At 46.4% G+C, this 19,171-nt stretch overlaps 1 protein-coding gene across 1 annotated transcript in view; it reads left to right on the top strand.

The window, feature by feature from the left end:
- The first annotated feature begins 8,537 nt into the window (after positions 1 to 8,537).
- VAT1L (vesicle amine transport 1 like) overlaps positions 8,538 to 19,171 on the top strand; it is an 86,438-nt gene continuing 75,804 nt past the window's right edge. The window contains exons 1-2 of the mRNA XM_090063424.1: positions 8,538 to 8,859; positions 17,977 to 18,106. Of these exons, the coding sequence (XP_089919550.1) occupies positions 8,630 to 8,859; positions 17,977 to 18,106 (360 nt within the window). The 5' untranslated portion in view covers positions 8,538 to 8,629. The remainder of the gene's footprint in view (positions 8,860 to 17,976; positions 18,107 to 19,171) is intronic.

Genomic DNA, 19,171 nt, shown 5'->3' with positions numbered 1-19,171 from the left:
AGCCCGGAGAAGAGAAGACTCAGAGGGGACTTGGTGGCAGCCTATAATATAAGTATATAAGGGGCATACATCAGGGCCTGGGGGAGCATCTGTTCCCCAACGGCACCCCAACGGAAGGCAAGAACCAATGCACACAAACTGCTTGAAGATTGCTTCAGATTGGACATAAGAAGAAACTTCTTTATGATTCGACTGCTGAGGGTCTGGAACAGACTCCCCCCAGAGGTGGCACAATCACCAACCCTGGAGATCTTTAAATAATAACTTGACACACAACTTGCTGGCTCGTCTGACCCCAGCACTCCTTCCTGCCCAAGTGCAGGATGATCTCGTGAGGTCCTTTCCAGACCCTAACATCTATGAATCTATGGATATGATTTACTACTACAACTTTCAAATAATTATTTCTTCAAATAAAAACACAAATGCTGGGCGTAATGAAAAGGCGATTTTACTCGTTTTACCCACAAAGGAAACTATTTGTTTGCTCAAAGTTCAAGCCTCTCTTCCCAGACAGTAGTTATTTTTTCCTAAAAAGCACTTTGTGGGCCATGCATGTGATATCCTTGGATTTCTTTTCCCTTTTCTGTCTGCTTCTGTGGTATTGTTGATTCTCTCTCACTACACAGTTGCTTTCAGGTCCCAGCAAAACCGCTCTGGGTAGCATCGCCCATATCCTGTGTTTCGACTGGTAGACTTGAATATCTTACTCCAAAAGAATATTAGCTCCTTCTGACACTTAACTGAACCAAGGACTAATATTACACCCACCATTTTAAAGAAGGTTTAGCTCAGCTCCTAAACATTCAAATGAATAGTACCCGGTCCCTGGAATGGTTAAAATGATTTCAGAGGCACTTCTTTCAGAGTAAAGTATTATGTGCTATAAATAACGTTGGCAGGATCTGGTGCTAAATAAGAGATGGTTGACTTCAACCGCCAACTTTTGCCTGTGGGTCTATTGCTGCATGTTTATTTCTTTTATGAGGCACCCTCTCCAACATACTGTCGCAAGGAATGGCAGTGGGAAACATGGCATTGGCTCAACGTGCAAGTAAAGATGGTGACAGTATAACCAGCCTACCTCGATTCCCTTCTATTTAGGTTTTTATCCCTGTTACCTGCCTACATCCGTCAAGTATCTTTCTAAATTTTCCCACAGCTGTATGTTTAAAGCCTGATCTCAAGCCCACCCACTGAAATCAGTGGAAAGACACTTTGTGAGTCCAGTGATACCTGAATGAAGCCCTCATTGATTTATGTAGTCACTTTACTACACAGATATAAAACCAGTGTAAACAGCTGTAGCAGTAAAGGTCAGTTAACTTCAAGCCTATTTGAAGTTGTCAGAATAAGTCTTAGCAATGCTTCTTAGCATAAGCCTCCTAATGTGTGTGATATGAACTAATATTGTTAGAAAAGCGCTTGGGAATTAAATCAGCGTAACAGAGAATACAGAATAGGGAAAAAACTCAAGAATATCTGTTGCATGTGACTAATGTAGAACAAACATTGATTGTACTATAAACCAGGCATTACGATCCTGTGAAATGGCTGTACTATAAGGCATTCTTCAATCTCTTTCCATGAGCAAACAATATTATATGGCTAAATCCTTCAATCTGGATAGACTGCTCTTGATCCCAAACCAAAGGGAGGCACATCATAGACTTAATCATAGTATTGTAGCAAAACCCACAGTTTTTGTTATTTTTATTTTTAAAATGCATTCCTTCCCCTTCCCCAACCACTTCTGACTTTCTCTCTGCCCTCTCTATCCCCTATAAGTGATTACAAGTAGTACTAGGTAAGCTAAGTTCTTGTATACTATTATTGTAATAAGCCCCCTTTTTATATATTGCAAATAGTTTTCTGTTATGTTTGTATTGATTTTATATTGTATTATATTGTATTCCTATCATGTGTGCATTGACTGTTAATGTTTCATATTAATATTGTATGGTTTAGGCCTGTGTCTGTAAAGTGATGTCAAGTATCCATTCCTATCTTGTTCCTATCTTGTCCCCATGCCCTGTTGTGTAAGTATGTTGCAATTCTGTAACCTCTCCCACTAAACTGGTTTTCCTTGAATGCCTGAAACAAAAGAGTGAATGGATGAGTGAAACACAATGATAGCAGGACCCCCTACTAAATCACCCCACCATCAAAACCAATACCTGGGCCAACGACCCAGCCATTGGAACCACCCTCAGCGTTCAAGAAACAAAAGATGAAGCAACCCACTATTGTGCCAAGGCTACACATGCTCAGCATGAATACCTGGGGCCCTCTGGAACAGGACTGACATTGCCTGGACAGGCCCTCCCCATAGGAGATCGTAGGTAGTCTGCCCCATAAAAAGGGGTAGTGAAAATTGACTCCTGGGGACGCCCTCTTCATCTGGACCAGCACCATGCCACACCACCTATCCACCCAGAGGCCCTGCTGGTGACCCCCTTCTGAACAACACCTTGCTGGAGAAGACCCCGACTGGCCATCAAGGATCAACTCACAGTCCAGGATAGGTGACTATTACCCCCACCCTCTCTTCAACCAAGAACTTGGACTCTGTTTCTCTTCCCTACCTGGACTCCAACCTTTCAACTGAGTCTCTTTTACCTGCTACCATTGTGTGAGTGTGTGTGGGAACCAAGCTGTACAGTACAACGTTCATTTAATAAAACTGTTATTTGCACCCCTGAGTTGGGTTTTGTTTTACTACAGTTGCGGCCCTGCTCCAATCTCAGCTCCTCACTCCTCTAACTCCTATCTCATTTCTCCCTCTCCTGCTTCTGGCTCGCCGCCGCCTCCAACACCTGTCCCATGCTCGTGGCTCCAGCTGTCCTGAGCTCCTCTCTGCCTGCAAACTGCTGTTTCTTTGCTATTGCCCCATCTCCACTGCCTTTTCCCCGATCTCTGCCACTGCTATCACCTTATCCCCACTCCCCTTTTCCCTGATCTCTGCCACTTGCTCTTTAGTTACCAAGCACCCCAAGCATAGGCACCAACACATATACTGTCACCTGAATCAGTGTTTAACCTGTGTGTATATGTGTATGTATGTGTGTATTGTGTATGATTTCATGTCATTATCATTACCAGCCTAGACACATGTATACCTATCACCAATTCAAAGCTCATACACGCTCTAATTTTGGATGTGTATGTGCCTGAGTTGGTAGTGTATGTGTGCATACGTGGTGGGGGTGTATGCACCTAGAGTGTGTGTGTGTGTGTGTGTGTGTGTGTGTGTGTGTGTGCACCTAATTGATTTTTGTGTGTGTGTATGTGCAATTTGTACACCATGCCCTCCTGTCTAACAGCGCGATATTGAGATCCTGAGCGTTGCCCGGACCCCACAGGGCAACAGTATCATAGTGCTTAGGGTCGGAAGGGACCTAAACAGATCATCAGGTCCGACCCCCATCCCCAGGCAGGAAGAGGTGCTGGAGTCATATCACCCCAGCCAAATATCTATCCAGCCTCCTCTTGAAGACCCCCAAGGTAGGGGAGAGCACCACCTCCCTTGGGAGTCCATTCCAGAGCCTGGCAGCCCTAACTGTAAAGTAGTGTCTCCTGATGTCCAGCCTGAACCTTCCCTGTGACTATTTGTGGACGTTATTCCTAGTAACCCTGGGTGGAGCCCGGGGGACCAAAGCCTCCCGCAATTCCTGCTGGTCCCCCCAGTGAGTTTGTAAATGGCCACCAGATCCCCTCTCAGCCTTCTCTTGTGGAGGCTGAATACGTTCAGGCCCTTTAGCCTCTCTTTGTAGGGCCCTTGACCCTCTCAATACTAGCCGCATCCCTCCTGAAGTGCGGTGCCCAAAACTGGACACAGTACTCCAGCTGTGGCCTGACCAGCACTGCATAGAGGGGGAGGATCACCTCCCTGGACCTGCTTGTGATGCATCTGTAGATGCACGACAAGGTACGGCTAGCTTTACTGACTGCTTCCTCACACTGGTGGCTCATGTTCATCCTGGAGGCAACAATGACTCCAAGATCCCTTTCTGCCACCGTGTTGACAAGAGGGGTGCTCCCCAGCCTATAGGTGTGTTGCTGGTTCCTTCTCCTTAGATGCAGCACCTTGCACTTGTCTGTGTTGATTGCATCCTATTCTCCTGATCATAAAAAAGAAGCCAGGTTAATCAGGCAGGACTTGCCTTCAGTGACACCATGTTGGTTGCCCCTGAGCATTACCTCCCCTGCTGGGCCCTTGCAGATGTGCCCCTTGATAATTTCCTCAAAGGTCTTCCCAAGGACCAAGGTAAGACTGACTGGCCTATAATTGCCAGGGTCCTCCTTTCTCCCCTTCTTGTAAACAGGGACCATGTTGGCCCTTTTCCAATCCTCTGGTACCTGGCCAGAGCCCCACGAGCGCACACAGAGCCATGCCAGGGGCCCTTATGACCCCTGCCAATTCCCTCAGCACCCTCGGGTGAAGAGCATCTGAACCTACTGATTTAAACACTCCATCCCCTCCAAAAATCCCCTAACTAGGTTGTCCCTGACCCTAGGCAGAAGCAGGTCTACAAGGGGGGCTACAGGCACCGGAAAATTCATGGTAGCCCCCGCCTCACATAAATCATAATCAGCTGGGCTAATCACTGTCAAAGCAGATCACCAACCTGTGGCACCACCAGAAAATTCCTCCTAATAAATGCAGTCCCCAGAGGGTTCAGGTCTGCTAATTTCTGATACGCTGGACCACTAGAGTAATGAATAAAATTTCAAATTGTATGAAGTTTCTTTGTTTCCTGGCAGTCACCTCGCTGACATCCAGCATCTACTCTGTTTCCCCCAGTCATTCTGTACTTTGCCATTCATTTGATTTAGAATTATGTCTAAAAAAGTCAGCCGAGCGAACTGGTTGGAATCTAATGCATGACGTTCTTTATTTCAGCTCCTGGTTGCCTAGTCATGCATTAAAATGGCCAGACCTCAAGCAAAAGAAGGCTGTGTTTGCAACATCTAACCAGACAAGTAGAGCTAATGGGGAAAGCAGGATATTCACATTATCATCAGTAGAGTGGGAGAGAGATTGAAACTCCTTGACCTTTTTAAATAGCTGCATACCTCCTCCTGCTGTTCTGTAGGATAAGCAGATGCCATCACCTGTGACCATGTCATCTCAAAGACTCTTGTCAATGTTCGTCTTTCCTGGGGCTACATGGACAAAGACACATCTACCTACATTATCTTTTAACTGACTGGTAAAAAATATGGTTATATTTTAAATGGACCTAAGAACACATCCTGTATGTGGAATATGGAGGACTAAAATCTGCTCTCGGTTGTACCTAGGCCACCCTTGGGAGAAGATGTACTTCCAAGAGAGCTAATCAAGTCCTCATGGCCTGCTAAGCTCATTGTCCCACCATGTGTACTCATTTGTTGGTGTTTTTACATCAGTTTCAAAACTCATGTGTCTAAAGAGCAGTTGCAATTACAGCTACATTATTTTTCTACTTTCAAGACATCTTGCAAGCGGTTTCAAGCAGCATTTTTTATGCTTTGTCTCCAAGCAGTAAAAAAATACATAGAAAATTCAATTATCTTCTAAAGAGTTATTGAGTCAGATTAGAAGAATAACATTCACCCATTTCATGTGAAACAGATGCATTTTAATCTTGCACGTAGTGATTTTTTTTTTCCTAGCACAAGCATCACTATCGGTACACTTACCATTTCAGGTATAGTCATATGGAATATCTTTCTGTCTGTGATCTGATGTTACCACTCATTAATATAATGGTTAAGCACTAATACCTTAGCCTATTACTTATTCTAATTTGATGATGAGCGTCTTTTTAAAGCTGTTTTGCTTTATTTAAATGCAGTGTGCTAAATACACAATCAGAGACAAATAAATATGTATTGAGATCTCCCCTCGCATGCATAAATCAGAGCCTTTGCACATTCTAGCACAATGGCACCATTATGCTGGCTCCTTCACAGACGTGAAACAAGGCATTATGAACAGAGCTTAAGAAAATTGGTAGCTGTGTGTGTGTTAAAGCGGTGATGGGGGGTTTTTAACCATCATGTCTTCCCCTCCCTTGCGTGGTGCGTTGCTTCAGGCTGTGGAACAATCAAACACAGATATAATTTTAAGCATTTAGATAGTGCACTGACTCCCTTACTTAGAGTTATGTTGAGTATGTTTGGTAGAAAGCCAGATCTGTGAAAGAACTTAGGCACATAAGGGTGGGATCTCGAGTGCCTAAACTCACACTTAAAATCCTGAAAGCTCCTTTGCACCTGTCCCTAGTTGTGCCCATTCCCCAAAACCCAGAGGCACTTCTGTTTTTTAGCTCAGAGTTCCCCAGAACCCAGAAATGCACTTCTGAGTATACCCAAAATTGCCTCCAGTTTGACAGTGTTGAACAGTTCAGTGTCTAGCTCATATCTAAACCCACTGGTGAGCCAGAAATTCAGTTTTCCTTGCTTCTTTCCATTCCCCCGATGAGCCTAATCCAACAGACATTCACAGAGCACAATATCAAGCATCATCTACACCTACAACATCAAGTTCCACCTAAAACGTGATAGCAACTTCTTCTTTCCATTAGAACATGAGCTTGGAGGTCATGGTGGGAGGATAGCAGCAGTACCTCCTTTTATACAATAGCCTAGTTCAGAGCACTTGCCCACAATGTGGGACCCTTTAAGCTAGGGACAGAAACCGGTATAAGTGATCCAAAATTGGTTCAAATCTGTAACACAACAGAAGTTTGGCATGCACAAACTGCTTTCAAAATGGCCCAAACCGGTTTAAGATAAACCTGGATGGATGTAGTATCAGACTTCACTGATTTAGGTTAAATTGTTTGATTGAACTCCTGTCCCATATCCCCTCCAGATTCAAGTTAACTCCCAGTCCCCCAGTATGGCCTTGCACCTTCCCCCATAAACTCCCACCTCACAGGCTGTGCGGATTAGCCTCGGTCCAAGCTGTCTGCTCCCAACAGAGTAGGAAGACATGCTCCAGTGCCCCCCGTCCCTGCTTGTGTCCTGGGCCACCACAGGCATGTGGCTGCATTTCCAGAATCAAAAGTAAACATCTGTGCAGTTGCTTATCAGTTCAATCTATACCATTAACCTAACCTGCAAAGACTGAATCGATTCAGCCTCAGACTTTTTGACTGTCTGTACTTAGCCTTAAACAACATGCTTAAATATTCATGGTAGCACATGAGGTTCTCCATCCCAGGGAAGTGTGCTAATCTGTGGGCTATGGTCACTCACATGGTTGCTCACTGCCTCTGCTCACAGGGTACATTTAATACATCTATTTAAACTGGAATGGCTTCAGCAGGAAACCTGAGGAAGTCTGTGGTGCTAGATAGCTTAGTAGGGCAGTTTCTGAGACGGTGGGTGATATGGCTCCAAGTCCCCTTAGGCAAAAGATGAGTTTGAACTCATCGGGTGCATCCCCATGAGCACGCATGCGCAGTTTGTATACATTCCTCACACTGATAATTTGCAGTATAGTGGAGTTTTTTGACACCAGGTGATCCCAGTGTCAAAAATATCATGTCAGAAAAAGCCGGGGGATGCATGTGTGCACCATCCAAAAATGGGGCCTGGCCAGCCAGAGCCACACTCCAGCTGCTGGCCAGGCTCTGTGCACCCGCATCTCTACCACTGCAATCCTGGGAGGCCTCCAGGACCCCAGATAGAGCTGCTGGGGCCAACCCGGGTGCTGGCCCCCGTCTCCCCTCGTGCACAGGGGCAGCCCTGGGGACAACTAGCAGGGGCACAAGTACGTGCTTCTGCTGGTTGTCCCTAGGGAAATGCATGTTCCCGCTCCTGGGGAACGTCCTGCTCAAATCCGTGACTAACTATTAGGCTAAAAGGCAACAGAGGAGAACATCAAGCTTCACCCCACCTTCTTCTTGCATTTCGCACACGGTCTGATGTGGTCGGCACCTCTGGGGATGCACGTGCGAGGGGACTCGCAGAGGGGGAAAGGAGGGCCGTGACTCTCAAGAGCGGGGTTAGCTCTAGTTCAGCGATTCTCAACCCAGGAGCGCAACCACCCCGGCGGCGCACCTTGAGATCCTTTCCGGGGTGTGGGTGATCTGCCCAGTGGGTCTAAGAAAAGGTATTTTCGATCTGTTCAGATCCCTTGCGACCCTGGAAACTACGAAACTATCATTTTGGAACCAAGAGTTCTAGTTGTTTTGTATGAAGCGAAACACCAAATGATCAAGGGGGAAGCCAGAGCCTTAAAAAAAGAAAAGAAAAGACCCCCCCCGCCCGCTCCAGCTCTTTGCAGCACAGCAGCGCCTCGCTCCTATTCCCGGAGTCAAACATTTTGGCCGATAAATCAATAATAAAGTGGGCTGCGGGCATCTGCGCAGCCCTCCAGATTTGCGCGCCTCCATCCCTTAGCCTGCCTGCCACCTGCTCGGGTAGGAGCCCCCCCCCCCCCCGCACCGCTGGGCGCACAGCTGGCGGGGGGCGGGGCCGCGGGGCTCCGGCGCCTCGTCACAGCTTGGCTCGGCCCCCGGGGACCGCGGCGCCGCTACTCGGCGCATTACGGCGGGGCGGCGCGGGCGGGCGCCCCACACTCGGCTCCGGCCGCGCGAGCAACAGGAGCCGCCGCCGCCCGCCCGCCCGCGCCATGGCCAAGGAGGGCGCCGCGCAGGCGGAGGAGACGGAGCAGATGATCGAGGCGGAGGGCGCCCCCGCGGCCGGCGAGCCCGGGCCCCCCGGCGCGCGGCGCCCGCCCGACGCCAAGGAGATGCGCGCCGTGCTGCTGGGCGGCTTCGGCGGCCTCAACAAGCTGCGCGTGGCCAAGCGGGTGATGCCCGAGGCGCGGGACGGAGAGCTGCAGCTGCGCGTCAAAGCCTGGTGGGCCCCGCTGGGCGTGGAGGGGCGAGCCCAGGGGGCGTGGGGGTGGGGCGAGGGGGGAGCCCGAGGGGTTTAGGGGCTTCGAGGGAGGAGGAGGGGGCAGCCCAAGTGGTTTAGGGACAAGTGGAGCTGGGGCAAGAGGAGAGCCCGAGTGGGTTAGGGGCATGGAGAGGGCAGGACGGGGGAGCCCAAGTGGGTTAGGAGCTCGGAGGGGCAGAAGGGGGAGCCCAAGTGCTTTAGGGGTGTGGAGATGGGCTCTTCCCTCGTCCCCCCTCCACGCCCCTAAGCCACTTGAGCTCCCCCTCCTCCCCAAGTGGTTTAGGGGCGTGGAGGGGGGGCGAGGGGAGAGCCCAAGTGGTTTAGGGGCATGGAGAGGGGGTGAGGGGAGAGCCCAAGTGGTTTGGGGGCGAGGGGAGAGCCCAAGTGGTTTAGGGGTGTGGAGGGGGGCAAGGGGAGAGCCCAAGTGGTTTAGGGGCACAGGAGAGGTGGGGGCTTGGAGAAGGCCGAGGCGGTTTGGGGGCTGGTGGTGGGCAGGGCTGAGGCTGGATTCAGCCCCAGGACGGGGGAGGGGCTGGGGGTGCCCAGAGAGGCGGTGCCGTCTCCATCCTTGGGGGTGTGGGGGGCTTGGCGGGGATGGTGTTGCCATGAGCGAGGTCCCTCCCACCCCTGTGATGCGAACTGTGGAGAGCCCTGGTTCCTCCTCCTCGGGGTGGTCGTTGCACTGATTCCCCCCTCCCTGATGCTGTCTTCTCGCCCCTCCCGAAGGAGCCCTGCCCCAGGGCAACTGCCAGGCACCCTCCCGCTGCGGTTCCTGGGCCTCTCTCCGAACTTGCCCACCTTGTTTGGGCACGACAGGAGGGCGGGGGGAAGCCGCGAGCCTTAGTGCGCGTGCTTCAGGCGTGGCGAGCGTGAGTGGGTGAGCAGCCCTGGCTCGGCTGCTCCTGACACGATGGCACAGGGGTATCTTGGGTTGCTTGCCAGGTCTGGAGAAACCGGGCCTGTTTTCCACAAAGTGGCTTGGGGGGCGGATCTCTGTAATGGACCCAGGAGAGTTGAGCAGCCGCAGCTTGCCTTGAGAGCACTCAGAATCACTTCCCGCTGCTCGTGCTGTTTTCTTCACGCTTTTGCATGAGTGCTGCCCACAGAGGAAGACCCTTTCACCATCCGCCAGTAGTAGACGATGATTAGCAACTTGTTGCAAGCTTTCCCATCAAGCCTGGTCTTTTCAAACAGGTGCTTTCGCCTCCAAGTAGCATCCCCGGCACCCGCAGAGGCCCAAGGCCGCCTGCCCCTGTGCATAGGGTTCCCTTTGGGTTCACAGACGACAGGGCCAGAAGGGATCATTGGACTCCTCTAGCGTGGCTTTCTGCATGACAGACACCGAATAACTTTACCCAGGATCTATGGGAATTGCAGCCCGGCCTGCGTGGATGGCCTGAGTTAGTGGCATGCTCTGATGACTGCGGGTTTCTACTGCTCTGGCATTTGTGGCAAATAAATGTCAAAGTGAAGGCTGAGGTGTTTATTTTAGAAACGATCGGCATTGAAAGTGATGCTGTTTTATGGCAACGAGGCTGTTTTATTCAGTGTATCCAATAGGTGCTATTTCCTCAACTGCAGCATTTTGATAGGCTTGCAAAGCAGAGGCCTTGATTGTGCATCTTGGCTAGTTCGACTCTGCTTTTCCCTACTGGGTCTGTCAGAATCAGCTGGTTTGTTACCAACTAAAATGTTTTTTCCTCCAACACACCTGCACTCTTACCACCGAACAGACAGGTTTGCTCTCCAGTGAGCTGAGTGGTGGATGTAGCTGCAGAGCAGGGATTTTTGCCTTCTCTCTTATTGTGAAAAGTGCCCTAGTATCTTATGGACACCATGGGAAATAAATAAAGTAATTCCATGTTGGACAATATTGAATATAGTAAAACCTGCTTGGTGGCTTTTTTTCTCTCTGTAAGGCTTTGGTCCCTATTGGAGAGGGCTTTAATGTCCCTTCACGGGTATTTTTCGATCGTTAGATATTTCGAGCGAGGCTTTGCAATTTTACATGCGTGTGGATCTGCTCCTTTCAAAATTCCTCCTGTATTTTAAGGACTTCCCATGTCACCATAGATTCTCTCTACATCAAGACAGACTGTTTACTCTGTGTCACAAATAGCAATGGTTACACTTCAGCTGGAAAAACAATCATACTCAGCCCTGCTGTAACTGTAGTTGACTTCAAGGGGTTTTGGTATACCACTGATAAATCACTTGAGTTGTACACTTGCTGTTTATTCTGTCAGTAGAGGCTCTCAAGAAAATTTCTGCTTATTTCCTCCCAGAACGTAGATTTTTTTTTTTTTAAATTATAGCAGGCTTCAAACTGCAGAATGCATGGGTCGGGGAAGCCTTTTTGGCCTATTATAGCCAAATGCCTGTTCATGGTTAGAAGTCCTTACTGGTACAGACAGTCCTTACTGGTACAGACAGTCAAAAGGCCTGAGGCTGAATCGATTCAGTCATTGCAGATTAGACTAAGCTGCATTAGATTGACCTGATAAGCAAGTGAACAGACTTTTGATTCCAGAAATGCAGCCACATGCCTGCAGTGGCCCAGGCCAGAAGCTGGGGGGGCGCTAGAGCACACCTCTGTTGAGATGGAGCATATAGCTTGGGTCAAGGCTGGCCAGTCCACCCTGCCAGTGGGAGAGGGGGTTGTGGAGGGGGTGCAAAGCATCATGGGGTGCTGGGGGATTGTGAGTTAATTTGAACTTGGAGGGGATCTGGGACACAAGTTCAATAAGCTGATTTAACCTAAATCAGTTAAGTCTGATATTGCATCCATCCATCCATCCAGGTTTCTCTTAAACCAGTTTCAGCTGTTTTGAAAGTGGTTTATGTGCGCTGAGCTTCTGGGCTAGGGATAGACATTCAAGAACTGCGAGCCTGAATTGATTCAATTTTTGCAGGTTAGTCTATCCTGCAGAGATTGAACCAGTCTGCAAGTGGATAGACGTTCCCTTTTCATTCTGGAAATGCAGACACATGCCTGTGGTGACACAGCCAGAATCCCAGGGGTGCTAGGGCAGCCCACCCTTCCCTTCTACAGGGCTGAGCTGAGGAGGGGGGCATGGCCAGGTCTGGAGGGGTTTAAACCCCAACCTTGGTCTGCGTGGTTCAGAGGGTGGGGGAAGAGGGAGCGTGGTCAGACTGCTGTGGCTGGCAGAGAGAGAGAGGGGGAGAGCTTTGTGCACCCCAGTGGCTCCATGACAGCTGGGAGCAATGCTGGCACACAGGGGTGCCAGGCCTCAGAGGGGAACTCTGCCCCTTTCCCCTCTCCCCCAGCACCCTGGGGTGTGGAAGGGGTGTCTGTTAAGTGCTGAGGTGGAGCTCTTCCCCCTCCTTGCCTTGCTGCTGTGGGGTGGGATGGGGACAGGGGTTCTGCAAGGCTGCCTGGCCCTGAAGGAGGACTCTTTCCCCTGCTCCTCCTTCGCTGCTGCAGGGTGGGGAGAGGGGCTCTGTTCAAGGTTGCCTGGCCCCCGAGGGGAACTCTTCCCCCTCCACAGGGTGGGCAGGTGAACCAGGAAGGGGTCTGGGACAGACTGCATAAATCAGTTTGAGCTCAATCAGTTAAGTCTGATAAACCTGGTTGAATGTAGTCTCTCAAACCAGTTTCCACCATTTTGAAACCAGTTTATGTGCACTGAATGTCTCTTCTGTTACAGGTTTAAACTAATTTCTGATTGCTTAAAGTGGTTTATGTGTAATGTCTGTCTCTAGTCAGTATCGAAAGTGTGATGGGATCAGATGGCAAAGCTTGAGTGGGGTTGGAGATAAGGGTATTTGGGAAAAGATCGTATCCACTAGTGGTTTTGTTTGGAGCTGATAGAGAAGAGGAAGGGGAATGAACGGTGCTGCTGGTGTAGGTGTGTGATCTAGGTTGGGAGACTGGCTAAGGAAAATGGATGTGCAACTTGTATGTTATCATGGGCATGCTGTACTGGACAAAGTAGATGGACATCTAGAATGAGTCTCCCTAGCATTGCATGCTAACTCTTGACTAATTAACTTAGCTAAGCCAATGTGAAATCAAAGATGGGTGTTGGAAAATAATACAGGTGTAAATGGGATGTGGGGAAGAAGAATCAAACAAATCATCCAGCTTTTGTTAAATATTAAACAGAAAATTGATATATGCCAATAAGAGGCACAAGTATGAGCCTGTTTTCTACTCAGCATAGGAATCAAAACAGTTAAATGAAGTATACGGGTATTGGAGTACTGTGAACAAGGGAATTGCAGGACGTGTTCCTATTAGCACTATGCCAGATGAATCATTTTCTGAAGGCCTGAAATATCAATGATTTGATTGAAAGCATCTCGGTTGTGATGAGTTAGCCTCATTCAGTGACTAAGAGATGGAACGACAGTCAGTGTCCAAGCTGAGTCACAGCGTTTGCATATTCCCTGTAATCTTTTCTTGATTGGTAAAGATGCAGCAGTTAAGCCCTGCTGTATTTACCTGTTTGTCAAGTCTGTGTTGAACAAAACACTTACTGTGGACACTGTTTTTTGAGATCAGAGAAATAGCTAAAACAGACCTGTGGTGGATATGTAAAGAAGTAGGTTTGAGCTGTTAGAAATCTGAAATCATAAAGAAATGGGGCTGAAAGGGACCACAAGGGGGTCATCAACTCCAGCTCTCTACTCAGGACAGGAATGGACTGTGCAGGGGCAACCCCACTGAATTTAGAGTCCAATTACAGAATTAGAATAACTTCACAGTATTTTTATTTCCACCGTTAGGGTTATTCTTGCTTGTACTTCTATACATGCGCATCATGAGAAGTGATGTTGAAATGACCCTCTTCACTTTGCTGGTGTTTGGCAGAACAGCACTGTCTGCTAAATCAGAAGCAAATAACAGCAATCCCATGGGTAACAGAATAGAACATAGTGTTAAATATAGCCCTGTACACCTTGCTCATGTTTCCTAGATTTCTCCAAATGAAAAGGAAGCATTAACTGTTCTTAAAAGGGCAAGGTAGGAGATTACAGGTTTTAAGAAGCCAATTTAGATTAATGTGGGCAAAGGAAAGATGAAGAAAGCGTTTTGAGAACACAGGGCTAGATTCTCTCCTTGCTTGCACAGTTTTAGCTCCACTAACTTCATTGGAGTAATTTCTGATGCATGCTACAGTGAAGAGAGTAAGATCCATAAGGCAGGCAGCGCCATCCGAAAGTGGAAGGCGAAGGGCAGTCCACAGGGCTGAGTGGCATTGGCTGGTGGAAGGGTCAGGGACTGGATGAGTTTGTCTTGTGGAATGAGTAGTCCTGCATTGGATGGGGACAGAGGAAGGACGAACCGTCTTTCAAGGTCTGGTGGTGAAGATGATCTGATTTTAAAAAATAATAGTAATACACCCACAGATTTTTCCATGTTTAGGAGTGCAGGGAAGCTATGCTATCAGGACTAGGAAGATGGTATGGTGCTGGAGCCTCAGACTGACACAGGGTTGACTTCCTCCATCCTGATTACATCCTGGGCAAACCCTACCCACATTGCTGGGACTGTCAAGGAAGGGATGATCTCATGTGTGAATTCAAGCTCTTAATTTACAGGCCTACTAAAATCCCTGCTCTTTCCCAGTATAGCTCTTTATAGAGCCACTGCTAATCCTTTGGCTCTGGAGATGAGTTCTTTAAGTTATTGTGTACCTTCCTCTTCAGATGTCATTTTCCATCTACTCTTGGAAGTGAGAGGTATACTGGGAGATGCACCAAATTGTGCGCTGATCCATTATGTCTATCACAATAACCACCTTCTTATTAATTCCTATATATTACTTAATCCCAAGACAAGGCCTCTTCTGAGACATCTCAACAGGCTTTTCTGTTCAAGTCATTTTTAATATAAAAAGTCCATCTTCACATCCTTTACCCAATAGATTGTTCTACTTATTCATGGGGGAAATTAATAATGGACACTTTTTTTTTTTTTACTTGGGGTTCATAATCATCTGGATTCCACCCTGTAACTTGCTACCCCCAAGACATCTTTTGATGCTATCCAACACTAAAAACTTATAGTTTCCCCACTTTCAAAGAAGTATGAATACAAACTCTGCCTTTAAAGCAACTTGACTTCTCCTTTTCCATCTGTGCAATGCAGTCTGTCTTTCTTGTGTTTCATAATATAGTCTGAGGGAGCTTGTTTTGTATAAATACTATATAACAATGTTGGTAGTGCACTGTTCATGGATAAAAAATGATAATATTTGGGTGCCCTTTCTGCCATTGTCCAAACGTTGGCAAACATACCCACGTCAGATGGAAAGGACGTCCACAGCTTTGAAATCTCGGGAGCTTGTCGCATCAGGGAAAATTAATTTGAGTCCTTTCATCTGTAGCAAGCTTTCTTTTTCCATGCAGTGCAGCCAACCAGCCCTTTCAAATTAGAGCAGGCATAAGATATCTTGTTGATAAGAGATTCCATGAGGTCAGGGATCACGGATAACTAATAGATTAGCGGTTAACTTCTGGGCCTTCAAGTTGATTCAGTTTCTAAGCACTGAATACATCTTTATTCTCAGCTACCTGGTTGATGTCAATGAGGATTATATACATGGTGTCATGAAATCCGTATTTAAAATGACTTATTTCTTGTCTTATTTGAAAATCCTGAAGGGTAAAATTCTGTTCAGATATATGTGCACATGTATTATATATGCCCTTTTGATGAATGACATGTAGGCAAAGTACTTGGGCATAAATATCAAAGGCATAAAAATTTTATGGGGAAAAGTCCAATATAAGATTAAAAAAAAAAGAGGGAGGGAAGCTATTTAGCAGGTGGCTATAATAACTAGAAAGCCAGGTTAGAATCAGATTTTCTGTCTTGATTACTAATAAAATGAAGAAAACTTAAATCAGGATGAATTAGTATCATATTAATATTTTAATTGATTCCCCTCCCCTCTGCCGTGGCTTCTTTTTCTACTAACAGTCATTATATTTGAGAGAAACCCTTAAATGATGCTATTCTTACTAAGAAAAAAACACCAGGCAGAGAGAGGAATTGAATTGCTAGAGTCATGTCATCAGAGTAAAAATTGAAAATGTGCCCTTTCAACACAAAAAAAAAAAAATCTGCTACGTAGTTCCATAAGAATGTATGAGTACAAAAGCGCACAAAAGAGAGAGCATGAGTACATTTGTATAATCATAGTTTATTAACAGCTAGCCATAGCCACGGTCAAGCCTATGTCTGTCCTGGTGTCACTTACCGTACTCCTGTTAACTGGTACATCACGGCTCTACCCTTGGTACCTGCTTAAGAGAATGTAGGAAAGACTAATTAACACTCCATGAAATGCTTGAAATTTGGAAAGGAGCCATATGAGGATCACTGTTGAAGCCAACATTGTTCACAAATGTTTTCGACAATGCGTGTAATTATTATAATAATCATTTTAATGATGACCTTAGTGCACGCTGTTCCCACTTCTTGAGCAGGACCATTTTAAACAACACTTACGATATCTTCTGTATTGTTTCTCTCATGTTACCTTGATCCATTTCTGATATGTTTCTTTAAGCTCTGAGGCATGGAGCCCTTTTCTGCCAATCAAAACTATAAAAATCGTAATGATTGGTGTCTTCTACTTTCAAATTGAGTTTTCAAAGTCTCATTATCTCAGTGTGGCCTGTAACCAAACAGCTGTGAACTGGCAGAATTAAGGCACCATCTAAAATTTTACCCACAGTTGCCTGAGATAGTTAAACTAGATGGATTTTCCCAAAGATGTCCATCTCCCTGGGAGAGTTGTTGTGTTTGGTCATGCTTTGTATGTCTTCTGCATTTTTGTTTGCCATGGCTGTTCTGTCTGTGTACATCTCTGATCTTTTAAACACTTATGCAGGTGAATAACTCGATCCCTGTGAGCTGTTGTTGGTTGCATATGTGTGTAGAGAAGCACTCGTGTGAGTAATTTGTGGAATATATTTGTTCCAGTTAGCAATAATTAAGGAAACATGGTCTGAAACAGTTGACTGGGGTTGTAGCGTATTCTAGCTAGTTACGAGCACAAAAGTTTCCAGAGTTGTATGTGCTGGTTGTTGTGTCTAGAATCTGTACAACAGGACACTTGGCAAGCAGGATGGGTGTTGGAATTCAAATACAATGTAGTTGTTGTTTTCCCAAAACGAGTTGATGCATAAAGACAAAGTAACAAGATCTTCACAAAATTAAGAATCCAAGAGGCCGTAAGTCACTCTTCTAAGCAGCCAGTCGCATAAAACTTCAAAGACCTTTGAAGAAGGCCTTTAGCAGAGAGGCTGTCCACGAATGATCGGGAAGATGCTTGCCTCTAATGTAGTTGTGTCGTCATGAGTGAAGTGAAATCAGGTTACATTTGGACCAAAATGTCTAAAATATTAGAGGTTTTTTAAATCTAAAATGGGATTATTTACAAACTCATTGGAGAAAATCTTCAGAGCTAAGTGTTTCGCATTTCTAAAAGCCCATCTCCAGTCATTGCCTTAAAATAAGCCGCTGGTATGTCAGCTTGCTCACAACTGCATATGGTTAATGAAGACTTAAGTATCACACTAAGCTTGCTTCATGTACCTTGGATAGTCTATGTGTCCTTCTTCACAGAAGCAGTCTGTATTGCTACCTGTTTCTTAACACTAAAAGAGAGGTACGTATTTTTCAAGAGTGGAAAATATTTTGTGTGGGTCAGAAGAGATCTCAGGAGAGGTTTTCATATTTAGGTCATTGATCTGAGTCTGACCTAGATGGTAATGGCCTCTGGCATGAATCGGTAGCAATGACTCTTCCTCTGCCTCTAAGCATAGGGGCTCTGTGTAATCACAAATCTTGTAGCCCTGTGGGAATATCTCTCCCTCTAGCATGGCCTGTGCAGAGTTGATGTCAAGCTCATCTGTTCCATTCAGAAACAGAAGACATACCTCCTATGCACCTGCTGCACAGCTACCTATCTTCAGCATTGAAAAACCACTGTACTTGCTGCATGATGTGAGGTCCCCCATATCCCCCGTCCTCCTGGATGAGTCTTCACCCTCCATGCTGACACTCGTGTTTTGATATCTTGATTTTTCTTGTATTTACAGTGGTTTAAATTTTATTGATCTGATGGTGCGGCAGGGGAACATTGACAATCCTCCCAAGACGCCCCTTGTCCCTGGATTTGAATGCTCTGGGATTGTAGAAGCTCTGGGAGATGGTGTAAAAGGATTTGAGGTAATATTTCCTTTGTTTTGTGTCATGACAAAGTTATAAACATTTAACTATGGCTGGAGAAAAGAAAGATGGGAAGTTTGGAGGAAATATTTGCAAATAGATTCTTACTCTTCAAGTAACCCTTTGAAATTGGGAGAAGGAAACTATTCAATGTGACCTAGAATGTAAAGGCCAGGACTGTACAATTAACTATCCGTAGACGTTTCTTGAATGAACATCATTCTTATCTAGCAGCCTATGGTGAAACCAGACTTTTATCTTATTCAGGTTGAGAATAAATTCTCCAGAGAGGCATTTATATGGAAAAGGCCCTCTTATGTATAAAAAATGAATTAACATACCCTTTAATTTTGTTCAACAGTTTCTTTCTGTAACATTTATAAGGTAATATTTGTCAGATCTTGGCTCCAAAGCACAAAAAATGAATTCTTCTCAACTAGACGGGGCACTTAGAGGAAGTGTATTGCCATGGTGGACTGTTACATCGTCTTGTATTCTACACCAAATTCTGCAGAAGTGAGTTTCACTTCGATAGTGCACAGTTGTCCCATTGAGACCCTCTGGCCATGCCTGTGCTGTCAAAAAAAAAACTGGAATGCTTACCCCAACTCATTCCTTCACACTACACTAAGGCAGCTGGAGTGCATCATTTTCATGGCATAGGAGACTGAATGAACATAAAATCATACAAAACCAGGGTTTGAAGGGCCCTCAGGAGGTCATCTAGTTCAACCCCTGTTCAAACCAGGACCATCTCCAACTAGATCATTCTAACCAAGGCTTTGTCAAGCCAGGCTTTAAAAACCTCCAAAGACGGAGATTTCACCACTCCCCTGGGTACCCTGTTCCAAGTGCTTCACCACCCCCCGGTGAGGTGGGTTTTTTTTTTTTTTAAATATCCAACCTAAGCATCCCTTGCTGCAGCTTGAGACCATTGCTCGTTGTTTTGCCATCTGCCACCACTGAGGACAGTCCAGCTCCATCCTTTTGGGAACAACCCTTCAGGTAGATGGCTGTTATCAAATCCCCGCTCCATCTTCTCTTCTCCAAACTGACTAAGCCCAG

This window comes from Crocodylus siamensis, chromosome 9, assembly GCF_052110815.1.
Source record: "Crocodylus siamensis isolate JL-2025a chromosome 9, ASM5211081v1, whole genome shotgun sequence".
In the NCBI taxonomy this organism is placed as follows: Eukaryota; Metazoa; Chordata; order Crocodylia; family Crocodylidae; genus Crocodylus; species Crocodylus siamensis.
Note: the sequence above shows the minus strand (reverse complement) of the source record. Positions and strands in the feature narration are given on the sequence as shown.